Here is a 24,906-nt window from a genome sequence, read left to right as displayed (position 1 = left end):
ACCGGCTGCGAGTGTGTGCACGTGTGTGATCCCATCCTTTGAGATTGCGCAATGATTACACAGACATTACACTGCGCCATCTCCCATGTCACCTTAAAATTGCGGCTGCAACTAATAGCGTCTTTAGCCACCTACCCCCCACCACAATAGTTATTTTTCTACCCGAATAAATGTGAAAAAAACCAACAGAACGAAAGGTCAAATTTGGGTTTTTCTTCTCCGCATTAAATTCAATTTTATTTATGGACTAATGCCATATGGAGAGGTTCAGGGTAGCCTAGCATGAAATTGTAATGCTGTCATAAACAATAGGTTCATACTGTTACAGAGATGCACAGTACTGCATGGCCCTTCGTGGGTTTAGGGCAATAATGCACAAATATGTAATTTCGAGGATCCACAACACCCTGCATTAAGTAGATTCTGTGCCAGTTGTTTGAGATGACCTTATTTAACTTTAGTTTTATGCCTGCCTTTAAACGATGAACCCTTTTTAAAAATATGATGATAATAATAATAATAATAATAATGATGAAAAAGTTTTTAAATGTGAAATTTCTGTATCACTTATATTACAAATATTACATTATTTATTAATTATGTAAATAGTTAGTTATTAATAATAATATTAATATAACTATGGTTTAATAAGACATTTAAGTGGCCTATTTATACACTTAAATATGTTACTAACATTTAATGATTGAAAATACTTTTAATACTTCCAAAAAATGACAAATGTAATGACTTTTTTTCTCTCAAGATTAGCCATTAAACAGGTGAGGTAAAAGGGTTTATTGACCAAATAAGCACTGCCATTATCTAAATTATCTTTCTGTCTATTAATTCTTCCATCTCCATAATTACCTGCTTTTTATAACATGTGCTCTATTAATAACCCCTATATAATTCATCAGTGTTAATTTGATTGATAACCAAGCAGTTAAGCATTCAGACGGCAATGTCCTTGAGCCCTACGAGCAGAGGATTTTATCAAATTAAATAATAAATATATTTCCATCCTTACAGTTTAACGCGAGTTAAAATACAAAAACATTTCTTCATGTCAAGCACCGCCTACATTTATAATTCTGTTTGGAGGAATTTTCTCACCTGCGATTTGGTTGGTGGTCAACATTCCTGCTCGCCGCGCGTTCATGCCGATTGAAGGTTCGCGCTGTCAATCAGACCGTCTCTCCCGCCTCCCCCGTGTTGCCAAATGAGGTGCATAGTACCGCTGTGTGCCACTAGCTCGGACTGATCCCGTTCATCCCGCTCCGTGAGTCAAGCGTGTTCGGCTGCGACATGACCAGAGCTCCGCGGACCTGGCGATTCAAAGATGGAGCAGTTTAAAGCGATCATTTCGGTGCTTTGGATATTATTGCTCAACAGAAACGAGGAAGCTTGCGCAGAGGAAGGTATGTAGCGTCTTTGGAACTGTTTAGGTACATTTGTTGGAACTCTCATTGCAGGTGTGCTTTCACCTTTCTGTGCTGTAGTAAGAAGTTTGATAGGCAGGGGACCGCATCTTTAATGGATTTAAATTGTAAGAATGTGTTATTAAAATCCAAAGGACATTCGTTGAGCTCTTCAAAGACAGGTGATGTTTTACGCGAGGAATCCGGCTGCGTGCGTGCGTGCGTGCGTGCGTGCTGACAGGCTGTAGTCAGTTTGTTTCAGGTGATAATGTTACACCAACATAAATCAAGAGTTGAAAGGGTCTAGCTTAGGATTTTGCAAAGCAGTATTTGTTTAAATTATTACCGTTTAACTGTAATGTTCCAAACAAAATAATGTCTGTATTTTTATCTAGTTTATTTTCTTATTCAAGTGTAATTTATTTCTTAGTTTATCTCTAGTGATTTCCAACTTGTTAGTCCTTTTTAACTCTTTTAATTTTTCAAAATTTGTCTCGTCATTTTCATTTCACCAGGATACCACAAAAGTAGGTGTTTCAGTCCATCACGTTATGTTGGATTTCCAATTAGTCCATTTCAGAGTCTGTTGCTCCTGGTGGGATTGTTTGACAGTCTTGAAAGCTTCTGAGGTTTTGATGTCTTGCTGCCGCATTACGGACTCAGGTGAGGTCACCTGAACGTCCTAATGAGTGGCGTGGCACAGAGAGGGAAAGAACAGATAGCTGAGTCTCTTCAGGCTCTTTGGCTTCTCTGAAGAAGCCCAGCTGAGCAAGGCGGCTCTTCTCCTCTTTTCCCCTTACGTACAGGGCGCTCTTACGTGCAGATGGCTGAACTCTGCCAGCCCCCATCCTCTGCTGGAATGCTGGTGAAGTGGATTAGTAATGTTGCCTTAATGAATGTTTTGACAGCCATTAATTGCTGTGAAAGAGATGTGTTTGGAAAGGCCTTGTGTGGCTGTGGTGATATGGGGGGGACGTCTGATGGAGCCGAAAATGTTCTCACTGTACTCTGAACACCTCTTTGTCTACAATCACGTCCCGGTCCTGCTGCGGCTGGTCTCTTTGTATTCAGCACGCTGTATTCTCTCTGTATTATGTTTGCGGCAGGTGGGTTTCTGACAGGATGGGGACGGAGCTCTTTGTTGGTGCATATTATTACAATAGTTCATCCAAAAATGAAAAGTCTGTCATTGTTCTTTTTCGCCTGCCTGTCGTTCCAAACCAGTGTGCTTCTATTATGTTCTGCCAGAAGGAGGAATTTTTGAGGAAACGATTTGCAGCTTCTATCTGTCTTTTTCTTTTCAAAGAAAGTACAAGTACAGTAAGCATAATAAGATGTCTACTTGACTTCTGCTTTTCAAGTCTTTTGGCTTAGTTTTATGTCATTACATTTAGATGGACTAAATCTATATGATCGATACATCATACGAAACTATAAACATACATGTATGGGCTAAATCTATATAGTTTGAATTGATGAACATATAGACATTTAAGATGAATCTATATGGCGATTTTGTGTCATGAACTCATAGACATATGGGATGATCTATGATCAATATCTCTCTGACATTTTTTGTCTAAATACATCCGCTGGGTGTTTGAGGTAATCTGAGCAAAGACTGTTGATTGTTCCGAGATCCACACTTTGCAGTTCTTTTTTACATCGCTTAAGCAATAAGGCTTCTTTCTCAGATTTATTTGATCCGAATCCGAATCTAAATCATTCTGTCTGCTCTTAGAGTCTTATACGTTCATTGCTGTTTTCTGTTTTGATGTTTTTCTCTATTGCTTTACTGTCTATAGCAGGGGTATTCAATTCAAGTTCCAAGAGGTCCGGTCTTTATATTTTCTTCCATACGGAGGTCCGGACCATCATTTTTTGAAAATAAATAAATATTTAATCAATTTAGCCCAGTTGGATATAGTGTATAAAGAATTTTAAAGAAAAAAAACAAAGATATTATCTTTTATCAAGCTATGTATTTTATATTTCGATATCCACACAGTATGTATGTATTGTAGGGTGTGGTTTTGGGGAAATGCCCTCTTAATAGAAGTCTGATAATTAATATTTGTAATTAAACAAACTACTGACAACATACAAACAGCAAATGTAATGTAACAATGAAATTGCTCTCATCATAAACAAAAACAAAGTTATACTTACTAAATTTGCCTTAACCATGCCATTCATACCAGAACTATTTTTATCTTAATAAATTCCCAATAAGAACGTTGTTCATTACAAAACTTTTGCTGGGTTTTCACAAACACGTTTTTACTGTTTCAGAATATTCTGTGAAAAAATATAACTACAACATCTTCAATATTAACTGAATAATGCCAAGATTGAAATCTAAGTGAAATTAATAATTGAAATTAATAATTGTTAATTAGATTATGAGACTTTAGCTTTGGTTATCACAGGGTCACAATTGTTTACATGCTGATCAATAATGCTAATGCTCAAATTATGATAAAAACGTTATGGTTCATTAAATATCACAAATTGGGTTGAGAGGTTGGAGAAATATAGCAAACAGACTGACGGATACGATTGCTTTAATATTGCTGCATTTTGTTTACTGTTGTGTGTCCATTTACCTGCTCTGCGCGTCTGCACCTGTCTGCTGCTCTTGATGTGGCGGGAGAGAAACCGGGCACGCGGAGCGGAAAGGACTAAAACGAGTCGCGTTTGGCGCTAAATAAAGAAAGTGTGTAAGGATATAGCGGGCGCGACAAAACATCAATTACAGAAATGTTCGTGATAGCGCGTGTGATGTGATTCTTCGTTGTGAAGACGCGAGGCTCAATTTAAACAAATAAAATAGTCAAATGCTTTAAATGGTTTATTATGCTTTGTCTCACGGATAGAACGAAGCAAAGGTCCGGATCCAGTCCGCCAATTGACGTCACTGCTTTATAGTGTTTACATTTTATGCCTACAGTGGTGAACTTCTGTGGTTTGACTTAATCTGATTCATACAAATCAATAGACACAGGCTGAATATGATGGTGCGCATAAAGGCCTTAAACATAAAGTAATATGGAATATTGATAGGGCTTTTTTTTTGTTTAGCTTGGCAAGAGTTGTTTCATATTTTAACAAAAATCACTATGTTTGTGCTCCATGACAGCAGGCGATTAGATAATGGCAGAAAGTGGACTATTCCTTTTAGTTCTCCCATGCTTTTCTGATCTCTGGTGTCTTCTCTCCCATGTAGTGGGAGGTGGTCGCATCTCTCAGACTCTCAGTCCTAACACCTCCTGGCATCACATGTACTGATTTGTACTGTTCTCATCGCAGCCGTTGCGGCACCGTGCTCGCAGGCATTCGCCGGTTGCATCAACCGTGCCGGTCGTGCCGTGTTTATGTACCCTGTCAGGGTGCAGTTCAGAACATATGAGTGCACTTACTTAGGAAAGCTTTATATGCCTGTCACCTCTGCGCTGGGTTCCATCATCACACTCTGCCAAACTGGTCCTGAACGCTGTTCTGCTCCCTCAGTTGTTGACAGAAGGTGTAAAATCAGGGCTGAAGCGGAGCCCTGAATACGTTAGGCAATCAATATGGCATTTCAGTTGTCATTTATTGATTTGCACGTAGACCACTTAGCATGAAAATTCATAGTGCGGTGCTGATTAACGGCATAATTTATAGCTCGGGTAAAGGGTTTGGGTTGGACCGTCGGAGATCCGTGCTGGCAGTGCCTCCGCTGTTTTTATACTGTAAGTGGCAACCTGAATGTGCAGTGAAGGTTAGAGTGATTTGTGAAGTTGGCAGGCGTTACAGTGACATGCCCTCTCCGAGAGTTTATTTAGTGTTGCATTGGATTGTGTGGACTGAAAAACACCCAATTTTTAAGATCAACTAGTCACCGGGTCGTCTAAATAACTATAGTGTTCAGTTTGCTGTGCAACTCGCAAGTTGTAGTGCCATGTTAATAATATCCGAATTAAAACAAAATAATCGAGTCACACAATCATACAATCAGAAAGAGCTTTATTGCCAAGTGTGCTTGGACACACAAGGAATTTGTCAAAGTGACAGAATCTTCCGGTGCACATACAGGTTAAAAAAGGCACGGGTAACAAAATGTAAAAATAAATATGTGAGAGACAATACACATTTGACAAAAATGACTATATGCAAAAGGGACAGAATAATCCAGAATTAAAGATGAATTAATGTTAGAGAGGAAATTACACAGTTTTTGATGTAATAATTACCCATAATACCCTGACATTCAGTATTGCTCAATCTTGTAATCAAGTTTGATCTGTTTCCTCACAAATTGGCTAGTCTAGCATTGCGTGAATGGTATCGATGCTGCGTTTTTTTCTTCAATGTAAGAAGAAGGGTCACCAGGACTCATCTCGGTTCCCTGTAAGGACGTGCTTCTGCTGGATCAGCAGGAATGGCCCTGGAGGTGTAGGTTTTGTCTGAGGTGCTTTTGTGAAGGGGATGGATGATTTTATTACTAGCAGAATATGGATGCTCCGAAGATGCCGCGTAGCTTCATAAAGGTGAAAAATGAAACCGTCAGTGTTGAATGAACATAGAAAACCAACCAGGAGACAGCCCGATTGTCCTTCATACTACCCTCCTGGCATTTCAAACCTTTATGACTTTCTAGATAGATAGAAGATATTTTGAAGATGGGTGGTAACCGAACAGCACATTCACCATGACTGAATGGACACAAAAATAAATGCAAGTGAATGTGGGCCAGTTAACAATATTCTTCAAAATATCTTCTTACTGAATTAAATTTTTTTAGTGAACTATCGATTTAACGAAACATTCAGTTGTAATATGAATATACGAGTTGATATAGATGTCAGGTCTTGCTTTTAGTGGTTTTGGCTTAGACACACCGTATACAAACCCCTGAGGTATAATTAACTAAGAAAAAGGATCAGTAAATAAATGTTACTTTCTTCGGATGTGTAATAAAATTAACTGAGAGTCACTTATTCAGTTCCACATAGAGATTTTAAAACAAATGGTGTGCTTTTTTGCATGGTCCACAGATTCTTCCTAGTGTTAACCGAGAAAGTAGTTATTGATTTATTCAAGAGCACTTTAGCACCAGTTCTGGCAGGTCACTGTCCTGTAGAGTTTCGCTCCAACCCTAATCGAACACCTAAGCAAGACAGTCGAGATCTTCAGGATTATTTGTAAATTAGCAGATGTCTTGCTTTAGGGTGGAAAATAAACTCTACGGGACAGTTGCTCACCGGGACCGCAATGAAATAGACCTAATTTACTGTAGGGTTTAAAGCTGGAAAGTTTGCATATGGTTCAATGCAGGTTCACTTGACGTGACATTTAAGGAATGTATTTAGAGGCTTGTTTCAAAGGCAAAGCAATTAGTAATTATTCTGATAAATAATAATTTTTATGGTTTGAGTGTTGATCAAATAGACTTAAAGTGATAGTTCACCCAAAAATGTAAATTCTGTCATCATTTACTCACCCCCTTGTTGTTTCAAACCTGTATGATTTTCTTCAGAACATTTTGAAGAATGTTGATAACCGAACGACGGTGTTACCCATTGACTTGCATTGGTTTTGTGTCCATACGTTAGAAGTGAATGTGTACCGCTGTTGTTCGGTCACCAACATTCTTTAAAATGTCTTCTTTTGTGTTCTGCAGTAGAAAGAAAGTCATATAGGTTTAAAATGTCAAGGGGGTGAGTAAATGATGACAACATTTTAATCTGAGGTCTCTTTAAATCTGCTGAAATGCTAATGAATACATAAAACGAATCCCAGATATATCTCCAAATATTTGTTAGGAAATGCTTCCAGATGAAGATAGATTGTTCATCACTGTGGCAAGTACAAAGAATTTAATAAGCATTACAAAAAGTGTAACACTTAAAATATTCTGTAAATTTTTAAGTTTCTTGTTTGATGGACACTTAGGGCACTTACAGCAATTTACTATTTCGCCAGAGCTGCCCACTCAGTGAGATATGTCTGTCTCCCCGTCTGGCACGTCAGCATGACATCGCCTTGGCGACAGCAACGTTGGCCCTTTCGGCCCCTCAGATGCCCATGGAGCAGCACTCGGGTGATGGGCAAAACCCCATCTATCTTCTGAAGAGGCATTTGACCTTTCAAACTCATTAAGCGTGGCAACCTCGCGCATGCCGGATATGAGCCGATCTAATACTTACCCTGCCCCTTTATCACAGCCTAGATAGGAACAATGTTCGCTATCCCTTCCTTACCGTTCGGCTTTGACCAATGACCTGGAAAATCACCCGACCTTTCAATGCGTAGTTCCCCGCTGATGAATAAATAAAAAAATTGTACACACTGGCATGAAGCCTTGACTCCCCAGATTGCTCTCTCTCATAGGAGTTAGGGGAAGGCTGCTGCCGTCTTCCAGAAGATGGACTGATCGGGTTAGGAGCTGGTAGCTGCCATAGCATATAGGTTTTCTGTTCTTCAATTTTAAATTGTGGTAAGAACAGTGGTTAGTGTATGTGTTCTGACAGTCCTGCCCCCCTGTGATTGGACAAGTATATAGCCCCGCCTCCAAACTCAATTCATTAATTGAGCCAGTGCTGCTGCTGTCAGGATGCACATCAAATTGAAATGTTTTATAGTTCCTCAATTAGGGCTGCACGATTGGAGGAAAATGTCACATTGCAATTATTGAGGTAAAAATTGCGATGTGTGATGTGCGATTTGTTAAACTGGGTATAATGAGTCAGTTTAGTGGCTATCAAGGAAAATGCACACACAGGTAACTGAAAATGCTGAAATTTGTATTTCTCAACTGAGATATACAGTTCAAACTAGCAACAACAACTAGAAATGCACAACGTTCACAAATTAAAATAAAATGTTATGAAATTAAATAACAGTAACATATTTGCATTACCGAATTAAATTAACTTAAAAATATATATATTCTCAACAGTTCAGGTAAATAAAACAAATAGAACATAAATACGGATGTACATATTTTTAGGAAAATAATCCCAACAAAATGAACTGGATATAAATGTGTGGTTCACTCTGTAAAACGTTAACCTCTATAATCTTTCTTGTTACTTTAAATGGTTGTTACTCAGCCAACCGGTTGAATCCTCTTTCTAAAACATTCTATTTAATACTTTATTTAGAACTTTAGTTTTGCAAATTCCGCACAGTACCTCTCTCTGCTCAGTGCCGGATATCCTGAAACCAAAATTTCGGCAAAGAGGTAGCATTTTTTCTGGGCACTAGTTCAGTGTCGGCCTGCTCTGCATCCATTTCTCCCGTTTCCACACTGCGCCCCGCAAGTCACGTGACCAAGCATACGTGCCAAGACGACTCGTTTTTCACTGTCCACGAATGCACTGTTTCTTTACTATGATCGCAGCATTTTGCCGTCATGTAATTGCATAGCCTGACGTCGCGATTGCGATAATTAATCGTGCAGCACTATCCACAATGTTTGCACTTTTCAGGAAAGTTTGCTTCCAAATTGCTTTCACGTAGTAGCCTCTACATGTGAAGCTTTGAAAGGGAAAAGTGTTTAAACATGAAAAAAACCCAAGTTGAACACATTGTTTACCGATGATTGTGGAAAGTTCATGTTTCTGTTTTGAATGCTTTGACCGCAGTCTCACAGGGCAATGAGCTTGAACTGTGGCGACTGAATCTCTGCAATCAGAGTGTGTCGTGTTTGCATGTATGTGTGTGCTTCTGAATTAAGTTTGATTGCAACAATACATCCAACAGTCTGCTTTCAAAGGCAATCTGTGTGTGTGTGGGTTAACCAAAACCAAGGTCAACTGAATATCAAGTGTGTGTTTTTCTCTTGCCAAATGTAATTGTCCAGCTTTGGAAAGAAAATGGCACAACACACAAATGTGTTTTTTTGGTGGAATTTATGTAATATCCCAACTTGCGATTCACCCAGAGGCATATAAATCCCTGAACGCTTGGAATGGATACGCAATAGAGATAACAGCTTGATTTATCGGCATCTTCGCTCTTGTTTAGATCTTGTGCATGCTCAGACGTGCACCTTGGTTGCTTTTTGAAAGTGTTTTGAAGGGTTCACGTTCTGTTCCGAGTTGATTTCTCAGGGCTCTAAGCTGTGTGCTGATGGACTGTTTTTATTCATGTTGAGTTGAGTCGTGATGTATTGTAGGGCTGCTACAACGGCAAAATCAATGAGTAATGAAAATGGTTGAAAATTACCATCCATTGATCTATTGATTTTCTTTTTGGTTAACTGAATAAGTTATTGCCACATTGTAAAAACTGTTGTTAAGTGAATCATATTTAGATGGAGTATTCCTCTATGGAGTTTGAAATGTGTGTTGCCTGTGATGATATAATGTGTGATCAGATGGTCAGTTGGCGAGGTGGCGTGGTCCTCTTTCTCATGGCCAGATGGGGAGGTTCTCAGGAAGTGCCTGTTTTTCCTCCCCGTCCACACACAAGCAACACACATATCCGCACATTTTCTGTTTAATGGTTGTGTGTGTTTGTGACAGTGTCAGCCTTTATTTCCCCTTGTCTCTTGAGGTAATTGTAGATTACTTTACCGCTGCTTGAAGGTCAGTTCAGGGACAATTTATAAGATGGATTGTAAATGAGAAGAAATAGGATTCACCTGGCAGGGAATGTGTTTGGCTCTCATGTGCACGCTTGCATTTGTAAGGCAGTTTTTGACTAGAGACGCTGTTCGTTCAGTGTTGCGTGCGCGTTCTGTGGATACATTAGTGTGAATGACTGATGCTGTGGTGACCCTGCTTATTTGTGTGGATAACCTATGACACTGTTGACTACTATAAATCACAGGGACACAGCCATTACTGTTTATTCATTGTCATAGAACTCTCTCAGCCTCTCGATCTGTATCATTCAGGAACGTACTAAACCAAAGTCTTTAAGTATTAAGACCATAAAGTCTGTAAAACTGCAGATTTAAACCGGTGGTAACCCCCAAAAAAAGAATTTCTGTCACCATTTATTTTTCAACACTAAATACACTGGGATGTATTTAGGAGAAAGTCGATGGGAATTATTGATGGGCATGGCTTGCATTGGGTCATTTTTGTAACAGTTTAATTAAAGTTTTTTTCTATATGTGCCAAACGTTGGCTTTGTGCACCTATAATTGATTCACCATTGAGGACAACATAAATGATTCAAGTCAGATCACATATTCTTACAGGGCTGAAACAAAATGTGCAACATCAGAGCCCCATTTACCAAATCCAACAAACTAAACAAAGCCTTCAGATGCCATTGCATCTTTACAAATAATACACCGAATGAAGATAAAGCAGATTCAGATTTTTGCTATGTGAATATGCTGTTGCATTACTCTTAAATCTATTCAGTAAATCCTTGTCATGTGACTGTGTGTACAGAATAAGTGGTGGTGCTTGTTAAGGCATCAATTATTGTTGTTGTAATATTATTGGTTAGGAATTTATACACGTCCCCTAAACCATAATACTACTTTACCAAGTACCACATATATCTAATGACCTGGAGGCTTAGGGATGTGCTTCCTTTTTTTGATTTGGGACATTGGTTACCTAGCCACCATTTCAGACAGACTAGCAACAACATAGCAATACCCTAGTAACCACCCACGACATTTAGTCAAGGTGGCAGTGATTTTTACACATGCAAGCACTATTAAAAAAGTCTAGATACACTTCACATAATGAAGTACAGTATCCATTGCAAAAATACTTTTACCTTTGTGTGCTGGTATCATGCACGCAGACTTTGCTGTCAACCGGAGCTGTTTGGAAGAGCGCAAAGTGCTGAAAAATTCAGGGCTGTTCAGTTGGTTGTGGGAGTTGAGAGTTGGAAATCATGTTTAATAGCACACAGGCCGCAAAAGGCAACAACCCTAGCTCACGAGTCCAAGACTGTAAAACAAACCTACCTTCCTCCCGTCGGCATTCCCAGCACCCTTGTCCGTTTCCTTAGTGTGGCCCAAGCTAGTCTCTCTCTCTGATTGAATTCCATATTTGTTCTGAGATTTGTTTTTTTTGTTCTCCTGGGTAGTTTTCTTCAGGGCTGGTTACTCCTTTTGAGTAGTATTGAGAACACCAGCTCATGCTTTTTGGATCAGCTGAGTAATGGGAGGCTTGACCAAGTCTTCTCTTGTTTTTGTTCTAGATGCCCGCATGTTATGGCTTCACTCAGAGCGATGGCACTTTTTGACATTCCAAACTTGTTTGAGCTGTCGTGTTAAAATGCTGCCCATCTGTGGACCGGGCTGCCAGAGAACTAAAAGTGCAGTATTTGCATTTTAATTTGCATTCAATCACCATGGTGTGAGAGTGAGTTTATTTGTGTGGTTGCATTTATGGTTGCTTCTAAAAATTGTCTGGTGTTTTCTCTCCCCTTAAATTTATTTATTTAATAGAGACACAATGAAACCTAAATTTCATTTTATCATCCTGTATTTTTTTCCTTATACTGTATTTACAGCTTTTCCCTTTTAAACACATCTTTCATCCTCTCACTCTCACTCTCACTCCCACCCCATTTACCACATTCCACTTTTTATATAAGGAAAGGTAGTTGTAATGTCCACTCTATAGATTGTAAAATTGTTGTATTAGTTATATACTTGTTTCATTCGATATTCAAGTTGAAGTATTTTACCCATTAATTGTGTGTAATTTATGTATTTGTTGTTACAGTATTGCATTGTTTGCTTAGCAACATGATAATTCTATGTTTTATTAAAGGTTGCGGCCTATGTACAGTAGAGTATCCCAAGTCTATTATTAGGTTCTGTTTCAGATGTTGCAGTCTTAAAAAGCAGCTGCCTGTGTACAAAGCAGGCACCTCACTAGATTTTGGAACAGAGCCCCTTTTCCCCTTTACTTTGAAGCATCACCTCTACTCTATCCCATTCGGTCTCCCTGCCTTTCATTCTCTCTCTCTGCTTTCATAGACTGCCAGTTGTAAGCAGACTATAGGCTGTGGGGCTGCTGCATGATTGGCAGTGGCGAAATGGAGAGAGACCTTCTCTCTCTGTGCTTTGATTAAACTCCCTGAGATCTGTCCATTAGTTTATGGGCTTCTTCAGAGGGGATGTGGGCTGGTTGATATTAGGGTGCCACAGGAACCAGGGTTAGGACCCTCTCCTTTTCACTTTCCCTGATGCCTGTCACATATTTCATTTCAGCCTCCTAAATGGTTTCGCCTCCCCCTTCCCTCCAACTTTAAATGTAAATGGGTGCAGTCTTTCCGTGACTCTGCGCTTGATAAGTGCTTTATGACCCTCTCTTTGGCTAAATTACTCATCAAAATCAGAGTCTTTGAAGAGAGGCTGAGCGTTGAATTGTGCCTTAGATCATATTTCTCACGTCACCTTTGATTAACGTTTTCTTTAACGTAAACGCATTTGGCAGATCATTTCCACACCAAAGAAGATCGTTTTTTATGGTTTAATGTTAGTATTTTGGTGGGAACATTGTTGTGGCTTTCAGTGTTGGTTTAATGTTCACCAAATCCGGTTTCAACCACATCTGTGCGGGGTTTTTGTTTTTTGAACTGTCAGATCAAGTGTTTTCATCAGTCAGCATTGAGTTTGCAACGTTTGTCCAACGTCAAATGAAATCTGCAGTGTGTCTTTTTAAATAAATGTCACTAAGTTCACAATATAAAATGTGTTCAGTATTAAATGGTAAATGAGTGAACTATTAATACAAGTGTCGGTCATGTTCTCATCTCATCCAGTACTGTATGTGCCTTGCGAGCACTTCAGCAAAATGTAGTGGTAGACATAAACGGAGGAAATATTTCCAGTTTTCTGTCTCTCAGCACTGAGAGCTACTCTCATTATTGTATGCGAAATCCCGCACATCATTACTATAGCAACGGATGTTGATATTGACCGTACTGTCTGAACACACGCTTCAGATTTCATCAATTGCAAACTGACAGTCCTTCCTTAAGATCAGATTTAAAAAACAAATCGTATTTGTGTGCAGCGGATACGAAGCAAATGTGGCTTTATTGGATCTGGTGGTGAACCACAATGGACTGTGTTCTGCCCACTTTGCACAATTTCAGATCCATACTTGGGTCAAATGTTTTTGAATGGTTTCAGCAATAGGGAAATGAAGCACTGGCATCGATAAGACTGCAATTAATGCAAGATGTTCAGGTGATGACCTTTGCCAAATGTGTTGTATTTGACCATCGCCTTTGCCATAGTGGGTGAACTTTGACCCTGTAGAAGCTCCGAAATAAAACCTTTTTGAGGCTGAGCTTTGGTTAAATGTGTCTTTTTTATTTAATTGGCATGGTGGAAATCGTGCCGAGTTTCTTTGTGTTCTATACAGCGCAGCTGTAACCTGCTTTACAGAGAACTCCCTGGACAATAAGTGTTTATAATAACACGCTACTGTACCACTTACTAAATGTATAGTTTGCACAATAGGCACATTTCCTGTATGCATGGAATACCCAGGTGGCCTGCCACATTTGACACATTTGCATATTCAACAGAACACATTGTGTGGAGTATGGTTTCCACCAATGCAATGGGTTTAACGTGACCTTTCGTCTATTAGATGATAAATAACCCTACAGCCACATGATGGCCAAGCTGTGTAAGATGGGTTTGTTCCAAATGTTAGACTTTACAACAGAAATGTAGTCTTCCTACTTTCTTAATGCCTAAAAAATGTAGCGATGCAAGTAGAACATTGTCATAAAATATCTTTGGCATTAGCACTCTAGATCACAAAAATGGAAGGATTGGTTTTATTCAGGCTGAAGTATGCGAAGGTGTAATTCACTTATTCCACAGCGATTCAGTTACTGCATCTAAGAGCTAAACTGTGTTCTTTCACTTATAAAGAAATACAGAACGTATAAGGACCAACGATCCACAATTAGACTTGACTTTTTAACATCCTTGCTATAAACGCAAGGACCGTCTCTAGAATGAACCAATAATAAGAGCCATCTAATAAAACCCAAACAAGCTGAAAGAAGCCATTCTGCACCCGATTTGCATAATTAGTGGGATTTTTCCATTTTTTATTAAACAAGGCATTTGTGGATTAATACGCTGAAATGATCCGGCTCACAGATAAGTAAATAAACAATCATGGAATAAATGAATCGAGACAATGTGAGACAGGAGAGCGATGAGAGCTGACAGATGAACAAATGATAAAGAAAAGCCTCATCTTGAGATGGTTGTGGGGGGGATTTACTTCTATACACAACATTAAGAAGTTTTGCATTTTTTTCAGTCACTTTGTACGTTTTTGTATTTTTTTGATGATGATAAAGTGCCCTGAATGTGAGTTCTTATTTATCCATGCCAAAACAAAGCATGTTTGTTATCTACAAAATGTTTTGTGTCATCCTTTTTTCTTAAGATTTTTTTGATTTCTGAGTTTTTTATATTAGGGATATCCACAGACTTCAGATCAGTATCTCATCTTCTGCATAGTGACCTAAATCAGAGCTGACGTCAGCGGTGCTGTTCCGAGGTCTGGCCTCGAAGTAACTCTGCGGCAGCGACGGATGAGTCGCCATCCTTTATAGCCAAATCGCCCTCCGTTACAGCCGAGTCGCCATCCGTTACAGCTGAAGTATCTCTCCTGTCATCTATCCACCGGTTTCACGTAGACAAGGACAAGCCGGCCATTCTCTCCTTCCATCCATTCCTCCCTCCATCTTTTCGATGTTTAACAGGCACAGACCTGTTATTCTAACTCATCGACTCGCTCGGCCGTATTCTTTTTACAAGGCGGCCGCTTGCGCTGCCTGCTGATTGATCGGCTGTCGAGAATATGGATCTCGCAGTTGCGTGACGTGCTGTATTGACGGATGGCTGCTTGAGACCCGCTCCCTCTCGACCCCAGGCCCCTCCTTCTCTTTCTCCGTCTTTCTCTATCTCTGTCTCGCACACACCTTTGACTTTCTTTCATTTATCAGTTGGATGGGGATCAATGTGTGTAGTGATAATGGAGGAGGGGGACTAGTGATCATTTGGGCTTATGATACGGCATGATGGGCGAGGCTGAGGGGCTTAATGATCTGATTGGTCGGCTGGACAAAACACTCAGTGGAGTTGGTTTTGCCCTCCTGCATTATAAGGATTTGAGACAACATCTGTAACATCTGTGCAGTGGTTTCCGTACTTTAAGGCCTTGAATTTCTGTCATAAATGGAAAGCTGTAAACAAACTGATTCATAGTCAAAATCATTCTCCGTTTCTTAAGTTGTCTTGAACTTACAATATTACCTCAATCATTCTGTCAGTACAGCACTGATACTTTTACAGTTTAAAGCGGATTGCTCATGGTGGGTGTTTTTTCATTTCCTGTAGACACACATATACAAAGCATTATAAGTATGTCTCAGGGGATAAAGCTAAAGAAACAGCAGTCTGTCCTTCACTATTGTTGACTGAGAATCAAGAGGGACAGTCATTATTTGACATAAAGCAAAGTGAACATAAGTCCACCCCACCCTGTTGAACACATCCGTATGGGTGGGAATTCGTGAATTGTGCATGAATGAGAGGGTGGATGACCCGAGACAAGAATGCAAGCCTCGTTCTTTAATGACGTGTCTGTAATTGGACATTTAGTGAGTTGGGGAGGAGGAGCAGAAGATACAAGGGCAGGGGAAGTGGTCGTCTTTGAGGATGAGTGAAAGAGACAGGTGAGAGTGTTGGCCCTCCTACTGTCAGGGGCAGTGAAAAGAGGCGATGTGGTAATGCGGTAAGAATCAGAGTCTAATTTGATCTAAAGTGGATTCCTAAATTGAGAGAGGAAAAGTCTTCACAAGATGGCCTCTCTCTCTTCTCTCTCTCTCTCTCTCTCTCTCACACACAGTCTCTCTCTCGCTCTCTGTCACTCACCCCCCACTTATGTAATGACGCTTCCACTTTTTGACTCTAAGGACAGACAGAGAAAGAGAACGAATTAGAGATGGGGAAGAGTTGTACTTTAACACTGACCTTATTTTGTCACCTTTGCTATTTTCTGGTACAATGTTTCCTGTGATGCACCAACATAAACATTCTTCATTTAATAATACTGTCCATGGCTACAGAAGTGATTATGTAAATTGTTTTGAATTGTTGTGGTTTAATGTCCTAGGTATGGGTTAAAGGGGTAGTTCACCCAAAAAGGAAAGTTCTGTCATCATTTACCCTCTCATCATTTGAAACTTGTAAGGCTTATTTTTCTTCCACAGATCACAAAAGAAGATATTTTGAAGAAAGTTGGTAGCCGAACAGCATTAGCACCATTGACTTCTATTGTATGGACACAAGATCAGTGCAAGTGAATCGTTGCCGGCACTGTTCGGTTAATAACATTCTTCAAACCATCTTCTTTTGTGTTCTGCAAAAGAAAGAAATGCATACAGGTTTGAAACAAAGAAAGGGTGAGTAAATGATGACAGAATTAACATCTTTGGATGAACTATCACTTACTGAACATTACACTAATGTAACTTTGAGATTTTTCCTATTTGACTAAAAAGGTCCTCTATGTGGTGTTTTAATACAAAAATGTTGCTGGAATTTGGGCAAATCCTGTATTGTTTCAAGCTTCTTACCAAACACTTTTTCTTTCCACCAAGTTCCAACAAGTTCACATTGTCTTACAGCAATCCATCCATCCAGCGCAGTGCACCAATCTGACATCAAGCCCAAAGGAATTAAACTCACTTGACTTCATAACCTACAGTGACATGAACATAAAGGGTAATACAGGGAAATTCTGCAGAAAATCTTAACTCCTGTGGTGTAGTCGGTGCGTGTCCTGTCTTGCGCACAACCGTGTAATTTCTGTCTGAATAATAGATGCCGTTGCTTGATTTGGCCAGAGGAAATGGAAGTTCCAAAAAGACAGGGTATTTAAAAGCCCCATTAATACTGTCCTCTCAGTCCAAAAAAAGATGCTGTTACAAAGTATCCCCACCATGACATTTAAAAACCACAGCAATCAGCACAAAGGTTAAATGGGACAGGTCATCGAAAATCGTGTGTGTGTGTGTGTGTGTGTGTGTACTGTATACTACTGAGAAGTTGAAGTTTGACTGAGCCCGTGTACATGAATGGCATCAGTCTGAGCTGACTGTTATCTTGTCGCTGCAATGCTTTGCGTTGTAATCACTTGGACTTGCCTCATGGTTATGTAGCTGCGTGCTCTGGTTGTCAACACTCTCCACTTGTTGGCTTGGTGACGTGACATGCCTGTGCTCATCCGGCACCTTGTTGGTGACTTCTGAATTTGAGAAATTTGTGATATGCAGCTTATGAGGAAGCACAGATTTAAGGCAAACTCAACGTTTCTGAATCATCTTAGAGGACTTTAGGCAAAGCTGCTTTTAAAGCTGTATATATAGCAGTCTTAAGAGTCTTCATCATGACCACCTAATGACCTGCGAGTTCTTCCAATTTACTGTGATAGCTCTAAGGTTCAGGTGGGTTGATGATGATGTTGAGACCCAGCTAAGCATCAGCGGTTAACAGGCACTCTGGTTTTAGGGAGACTGAATCAATGTGAAGCTGTCAGTCACAGTTCCGTCAGCACACGGACCGGCTACAGCCGGCCCGGACCCTACACCATCAAATCCTGCTTGCCTCCCACTTAGCACTTTCCTCATCATGACTCAAGATATATAACACTTCAACCCCCCTTCACAAACTTATAACGTCACAAACTTACTCAGCGTTACATACATGCAAACCTCAGCGTTAGTTATGAATTTTGTTCTGATGCATTTGAGCTTGAACTCAAGTTGATAGAATAATTTGAAATAGCTTTTCAAATATTTGCATACTCCATGCTATTTCTTTTGGACCAAAATCCAATACATTATAAAATACAGTGATTGCAATAGAAACCATTGAATATAAAAGTGAAAGATCTCATCCTTAGTTTGTTTCGACAAGACAACTGAACGAAAGCACAATATTGAACTCCCTCTGTCTGACCAGCTCAGTTCCTTTAAGACTCGCTTGTTTTCTTCTTTTCCTTAAAAACAACTTTTTATGTGTTTTACTCCAAGCCATGTGATGTCAAGATAATTAACTGCTTTTGGTGTTTTCGGCGTGTTTCTTTGGCTCGGAGGGAGGTCGTGTTTTCGAAAGCGGGCCGGTCGCCATCGTGACCCATTTGAAAATGATGGCAAGCTGACGAGCAAGATTGACTGAGAGCTCCTCGCGAACAGGCCTCCTCCTGCACACAAACCCGGCATGTGGCTATTATTATGACTCGCTGGCTTGTGTGTTACAATAGAACTCCAGAGAAGGGAAAGTGCTCTTTAGAGTCCAATAGCAGGACTCTGAGTTTAATGAGGTCATAATGGGGCTTTCCAGTTAATGCGCTTTGCTGTTCAGTTGGCTTTAACACCCTCGACCGATCACGCAGGGTCAGTTTTTGTGTGTGCGCTTATTAAGGTTTGGCCAGTGGTTTCCTGTCTGTCGCTGGTTTCTGATTGTTTTCTGAGAGTCTGTGTGTTTATCTGCACATATGAGAGTTTGACAACATTTGGCTAATACTTTGTTGAGTGTCATGGTTCTCATTTCCTAATACTTTGACCTGGATTTACATGTGAATGTTTAATGGAGAGATAAGTGCCCTTGGCCATAATTCAGCTTATTACGTCATCTGGTTTCTCTTCAGAAGTTAAAGTCGTAGTTTCCCCAAATATTCTGTTATCATTAACTCACCCTCTTGTCATTTGTCTTTTTTTCACAGAACACAAAATATATTTTTAATAATGTTGTTAACTGGCAGCCATTCACTTGCATTGGTTTTGTGTACATACAAAAAAATGGAATGGGTTATCAAATTTCTTTTGTGTTCTGTGGAAGAAAGCCATTCAGGTTTGAATTGACAGGAGGGTGAGTAAATGATAACAGAAATGTACATTTTTGGGTGAACTATTATTTAGATGAACCCAATCCACTGCTTAATTAAAACAAACTGCAATTGGTCACTGCATATATCAGTCAGCCTTTTCTTTTGTAAGTAGGCAGTTCTTAACCACAATAAAATAGTCCAGACTTTATTCTTGCTCGCTCTCTGTCTCTCTTTTTCTTGTCTTTCTCCTGAAGTTCAGATCAGCAGGGGGCCCATGTCAGCAGAAATCGAATGGCTTCTGGTCCCCTAAGAGCCGAGACACAGCAACAGCTGTTTCAATGGAAAAAAAATACCATTAGACCAATCAAACCAAAGCCAGAATGCTGCAAAATATTTTTGTGCGTTTTATGCCACAGAAAACCTTGAAAACTTAGAACTCACCCCCTCAGTATATCTTCTAACGCTGTTTTCTATATGCTCCGCAGTAAACGGAATGTGTACAAGGCTAAAACTCAGACTCTGAATAGCAACTTAAAGCACAAGTGCTCTTGTCTTGCAGAAGCGCTCGACTCCTGAACGAGCCGTCTGTCGCTCATCTGGCTTTAATGAAATGGCATTCAGACCAGCGTGGTGATGTCAGCTGTGCATGTGTTAGTACAGCGACTGTGTCAGCGACATCCTGCAGTGGCATTTCGTTGCTCCCGCATGGCTGCGCATTTGACGGCAGGGAGCATAGCAAAAGAGTAACAAGCACTTTTGATAGCAGTGAATAATTTGGTTTCCAATACCCTACAGTGACTGGCAAAATGGGAGATGAATTTAAAGATGATGTGTTCATGGGATTGCCAACATATTTATAGTTTCCAACAGATGGTTTTCCGTGAACTCACCCCATTGGTTAAGCCAGAAGTTGACATGCTCAAACTCACATATTTACACTCTTCCGGAACCTACGAATGACTTTCATGTGGTTGTTTTTGCTTATCAAATGAAATAGAAGAATGTGTTAAACAGAAAAAAATACAATGTGATATTTTCAGCCTTTATTCAGAATGTTTAAGGACTGGACTTAACCTTGGAGCTGTCCAGGGTGCTGAAATGGCTCCACATTTATGGAGCTGTCCAAGGTCGTGACGGTGAGTGCCGAGGCCTTGTCTGCGATTTTCATTATAGGCTGTTTCAGGATGAGCCCCGTCTCAGGTTCTAATCGGACCTCTGCTGTCATTTACATTTGTGCATTTGTAGGATGCTTTCATCTAAAGCCAGTATGTATACACTTTACATTTAATCAGTGTGTTTTTAAGAGTGGTCCCTGTTACTCAAACCCATTACCTTGCTATTACTAGCACCACTCTCTGCCGGTTGAGCTAAAGGATCACATTTGTTTTCAAGGACATCCTTTATAGCTGGTTTCAACTGGCTTCGGTTGATTCGTTCCTGCTTGTGTCATGTTGCAATATTCCAGAGTTCAAAACAAATGAAAAGTGCTTGTTTTAATTCAGTTTAGATCAGGATTGTACATTAGCGCTTGTTATAGTTGAAATGCAGCCGAAATGAAAAACGTCCATTTGAATTTGCTTCAACGGCCTCTTGGGCTTTATTGCGTTATGGCGTTGATATGAAACGTTTGTTTTTACCTCCTAAATGACTGTAAAATATCGAATCCACCACATTGTGATGCCGTATTCACAAGCCAAATATCTGCCAGGATGCTTGTACTCTGCCCAACTGTCTGACATTATCAGCTGATGACCGGTGCACTTCATTTCACTAAGTGCAGCTCTGCAGATCCGTCATTCCCCATTCCAGCTTTAATGTGCCTGAGATGCAGGTAGTTCAGCGGCCCGTCCACAGGGGCCGCGTTCATTATAATTAGACGCCATCGGCTGTATGCGTTCTGACAGAGAGATAAAGAAATGCCACAGCGTATAATTGTGATTTAATGATTGTGATGTTTTATCTGGGTTGTTGTTATAGTTTGTTTTGCTCTGTTTTATTTCTGCAGTTGTGCTGCTGAATTCTAAGGAGTCCCAGGCAGAGCTGGGTTGGACCTCATATCCTTCTAATGGGGTAAGTTCTAAACTTGATCTTTAGATTTTTTGGCAAATCTCCATGTGTTGCTACACTTCCAGATCTATTTCATTTTCTTTCTCTCCTTAATATACTCTCTTTTTCTATTCTCTTTTCTCTAATCATATTCTCCACCTTGGCCTCACTATACAAACCTTGTTTGTTGCGTTTGGCTTTGTGTTATCTTTCTATCACGCCCTTCAAACACACAAAAAATTATACACACCGTTTGATGATGAGCACTACGCATTGCAGCGGATTCAGAATGGACACATTCATTTGTAGTAATGTTTCTGTGAAAAGTAGCTTGAAGCTGGGGACCCGATGCAAGCTGTTATTTGTTTAGCTTGTTAATTCTGGACCTGACAGCGATTAAATCCCGGGTCTCTCGCTCCCAGCAGTTACCCACTGCAGCTGTACGGTCATACACAGTACATGGGTTTGATCTCTCTGTGGTTTTCACCGGGATGGTTTTAAATTCACTGCCACTCATAGTTGTATCTATGGAGCTCTGCCAAACTCGGGCACGGATTCAGACTGCTCTATTCCCCCAGAAACAAAGGATCTTCATTACACTGCAATTAATTGTGAAAACAGCGTGAGAGTGTTCGTCTTTTGAGGCTCATTATAATCTCTCTCCGAGACAATGAGCTTGTTTGTGGTGCTGATTGAAGATGCTCCAGTCTTTATAAATTCGGTGTTTGATATACTGTAGGTGATTTGACAGCGAGCTTGTAGGACGTGACACAATCACAACCCAATCAGAAGATGATGTTTAATATACTGTCTGTACTTCTTTTTTGTTAAAACAAAATGCAATTAGGTTTACATTTGATATGGATAATGAGTTTTGTTCTTCTATTTATATCTTTATGTTTTAAACTCAGAATGTTGTGTTCCCGTTTCAGTGGGAGGAAATCAGCGGCGTGGATGAGAAATACAAGCCCATTCGCACATATCAGGTGTGCAATGTGATGGAGCCCAGTCAGAACAACTGGCTCCAGACGGGCTGGATCTGGCGGCAGGGTGGCCAGCGCATCTTCATCGAGCTACAGTTCACTTTGCGTGACTGCAACAGCATACCCGGGGTGTCCGGAAGCTGCAAAGAGACCTTCAACCTCCTCTACGCAGAGTCGGACTGGGACCTGGGGCGCGTGGCCCGCGAGGACCGCTACAGCAAAATCGACACCATCGCGGCAGATGAAAGTTTCACGCAGGGCGATTTGGGCGAAAGGAAAATGAAGCTCAATACAGAAGTACGCGAGATCGGGCACCTCAATCGCAAAGGATTCCATCTGGCCTTCCAGGACGTTGGTGCTTGCGTCGCACTGGTTTCAGTGAGAGTTTACTACAAGAGGTGTTTATCGACCGTTCAGAATTTGGCCGTGTTTCCGGATACGGTAGCCGAAGCTGCATTCTCCACGTTGGTGGAGGTGAGAGGGACATGCGTGAATAACTCTGAGGTGGATACGGACAGTCCTCCCAGAATGCATTGCAGCGCGGAAGGGGAGTGGTTGGTGCCTATCGGCAAATGCAGCTGCAGCGCAGGATATGAAGAAGGACACAGCAGCTGTGAGGGTGAGACACGCATATATTTTGTTTCTTGCCACCTGCTTGCAGTATGAATTATTTTTTAAGAAATATTTAAAATGATACATAAATTCTTCTTGGTGAACTCGAACCGACCCACCTATCTCACTGATTTATGAAGGCGTACTGTGATTTATTGTAGCAGATGATGAAATAAAGGGTTAGGGCTTTATTTCAAAACCAACATGTTTTAAAGTTCAGAGTGTTTAGTCAGATTGCACTTTTAGATATGTCAGAGGCGAAAAGTTCCAGATTTAGAACCTCGTCTGCATCAACAATTATGAGTTTGGCTTGTCTCGAATGGTTCAGCGCTACGTCACCAGCGAAGGAGTGTGTCACACACTTTCACTTTGACTGACATCACTTTGGCGTCTGGCGAACACGCTGTGTTTGGGTGGTCGGATCTCTCCTCCCACCGCAGCTGTATGTCATCTGATCAATGTGTCATCAGGCACTGCAGGACATTCTGTATTTGTATTTTTGTGTGTGTGTGTGTGTGAGTGTGAGTGTTTGTCAGTGTGATTTTTCACAGTCCATCTTGTAGAATTGTGCGATGCTGTGTGGGTGTCGTACATGGTTCACACGTACAGTGACAGGCTGCTACAACAGATCCTGCATTGTCTCTTTATGTTGTTGTTGTTGTTAATGCATCATCTATGACTAAGAGGCATGTGGGAGAGATTTGAGAGAGATTTATTTTCCTTGTAAGTATAAATGCTGGTTTAGGTTGTGAACTCGATGCTCTGTAATGATAAATGTTTTGACTGATGACAGGGCGATTGGTTATTTGTATGCTTGTGTTCCCATGATTCCCTTCTTTTCTTCAGTATGAGCAGCTACATACGTCCAAACACCAGCACAGCCCATCCTTCGATCTCCCCCTGTTTCAACTATTCACACATAGCGACAGTTTATTGATCAGCTCTAACAGAAATATGCCGACATCACAATGTCACAGTCAATAATGTCAATGGCATGGCAAGCTGTATTGAAATCTCTTATTTAAACTTTGCTCCAAGTTGTTCCAACCACCTAATGTTGATAAGACTATTCAACTGTGGTTTTTAGAATCATACGAATCTAAGGAAATTAAATGTTAATTTCAGCACGGGTGTTTACTTTAGAAAAATGGAAACACATTTACACCAAGCTGTTAAGATTAATATTAACATGTAGCTGTATAACGCTCCGTGATTCTGTTTATTTTACCTCAGGATAATACCTCTGCATGTGAGGAAGGTTATTCTTTTAGTATTCCTTTTCTCTACATCCTCTTTTTTCATATTACGTGATAAATGTTTGCTTCTTGTGTGTGTGGTGTGTTTGTGTGCATATAAAAAAGTTCAGATGTAAGAATGTCATAATGAGCTGTCTGTGTGAAATGGTGTTACTACATCAGAGAAAAGGCATGTCATTTCTCAAAAGTCATGGTGATTCAAAGGCCAAAAATTAGTAAGATTTCTCACCACACTTAATGACGGAAGAAGTTTAAAAGAACAGCCGATCAAATGCCTTTTTTCTGACTGGGAAATCTTGTTTTCACCTTCTTCCTACCATTGCTTGTTATGATCCAATACCTTTTTTTTAATGAACTAACTCAAGTACATTACATTACAACAACTACATTTTTTCTATTCTTAAGTATAGAAAAGTAAAATGTGTTTATGTCATGTTTACTTAAAGTGATAGTTGACCACCCAAAGAATTCTGCCATCAGTTACTCTCTTGTCATGTGATTTTCTTTATTCTGCAATCGGACAGCGCTGGCACCCTTTCACCTATATTGTATGGACACAAAACCAATGCAAGTCAATGGGTGCCAGTCAGCGACATGTTTCAAAATAACTTCTATTGTAAAAAAAAAGCTCATACAGGTTTGAATATGACAAGAAGGTTAGTAAATGATGACAGAATCTTCAATTTTGGAACTAACTTTGAGTGATAGTTCACCCTTTTCTCTCCATAATCTCTCTAATCTCTAAACC

At 40.2% G+C, this 24,906-nt stretch overlaps 1 protein-coding gene across 1 annotated transcript in view; it reads left to right on the top strand.

The window, feature by feature from the left end:
* The first annotated feature begins 1,166 nt into the window (after nt 1-1,166).
* The window catches only part of epha10 (EPH receptor A10), a 94,305-nt gene continuing 70,565 nt past the window's right edge, over nt 1,167-24,906 (top strand). Inside the window, exons 1-3 of the mRNA XM_079484327.1 lie at nt 1,167-1,418; nt 21,267-21,331; nt 22,240-22,909. Of these exons, the coding sequence (XP_079340453.1) occupies nt 1,340-1,418; nt 21,267-21,331; nt 22,240-22,909 (814 nt within the window). The 5' untranslated portion in view covers nt 1,167-1,339. The remainder of the gene's footprint in view (nt 1,419-21,266; nt 21,332-22,239; nt 22,910-24,906) is intronic.

Source organism: Barbatula barbatula (assembly GCF_947034865.1).
Source record: "Barbatula barbatula genome assembly, chromosome: 21".
In the NCBI taxonomy this organism is placed as follows: domain Eukaryota; kingdom Metazoa; phylum Chordata; class Actinopteri; order Cypriniformes; family Nemacheilidae; genus Barbatula; species Barbatula barbatula.
The sequence above is the reverse complement of the archived record's forward strand: the minus strand, read 5'-3'. Positions and strand labels throughout refer to the sequence as shown.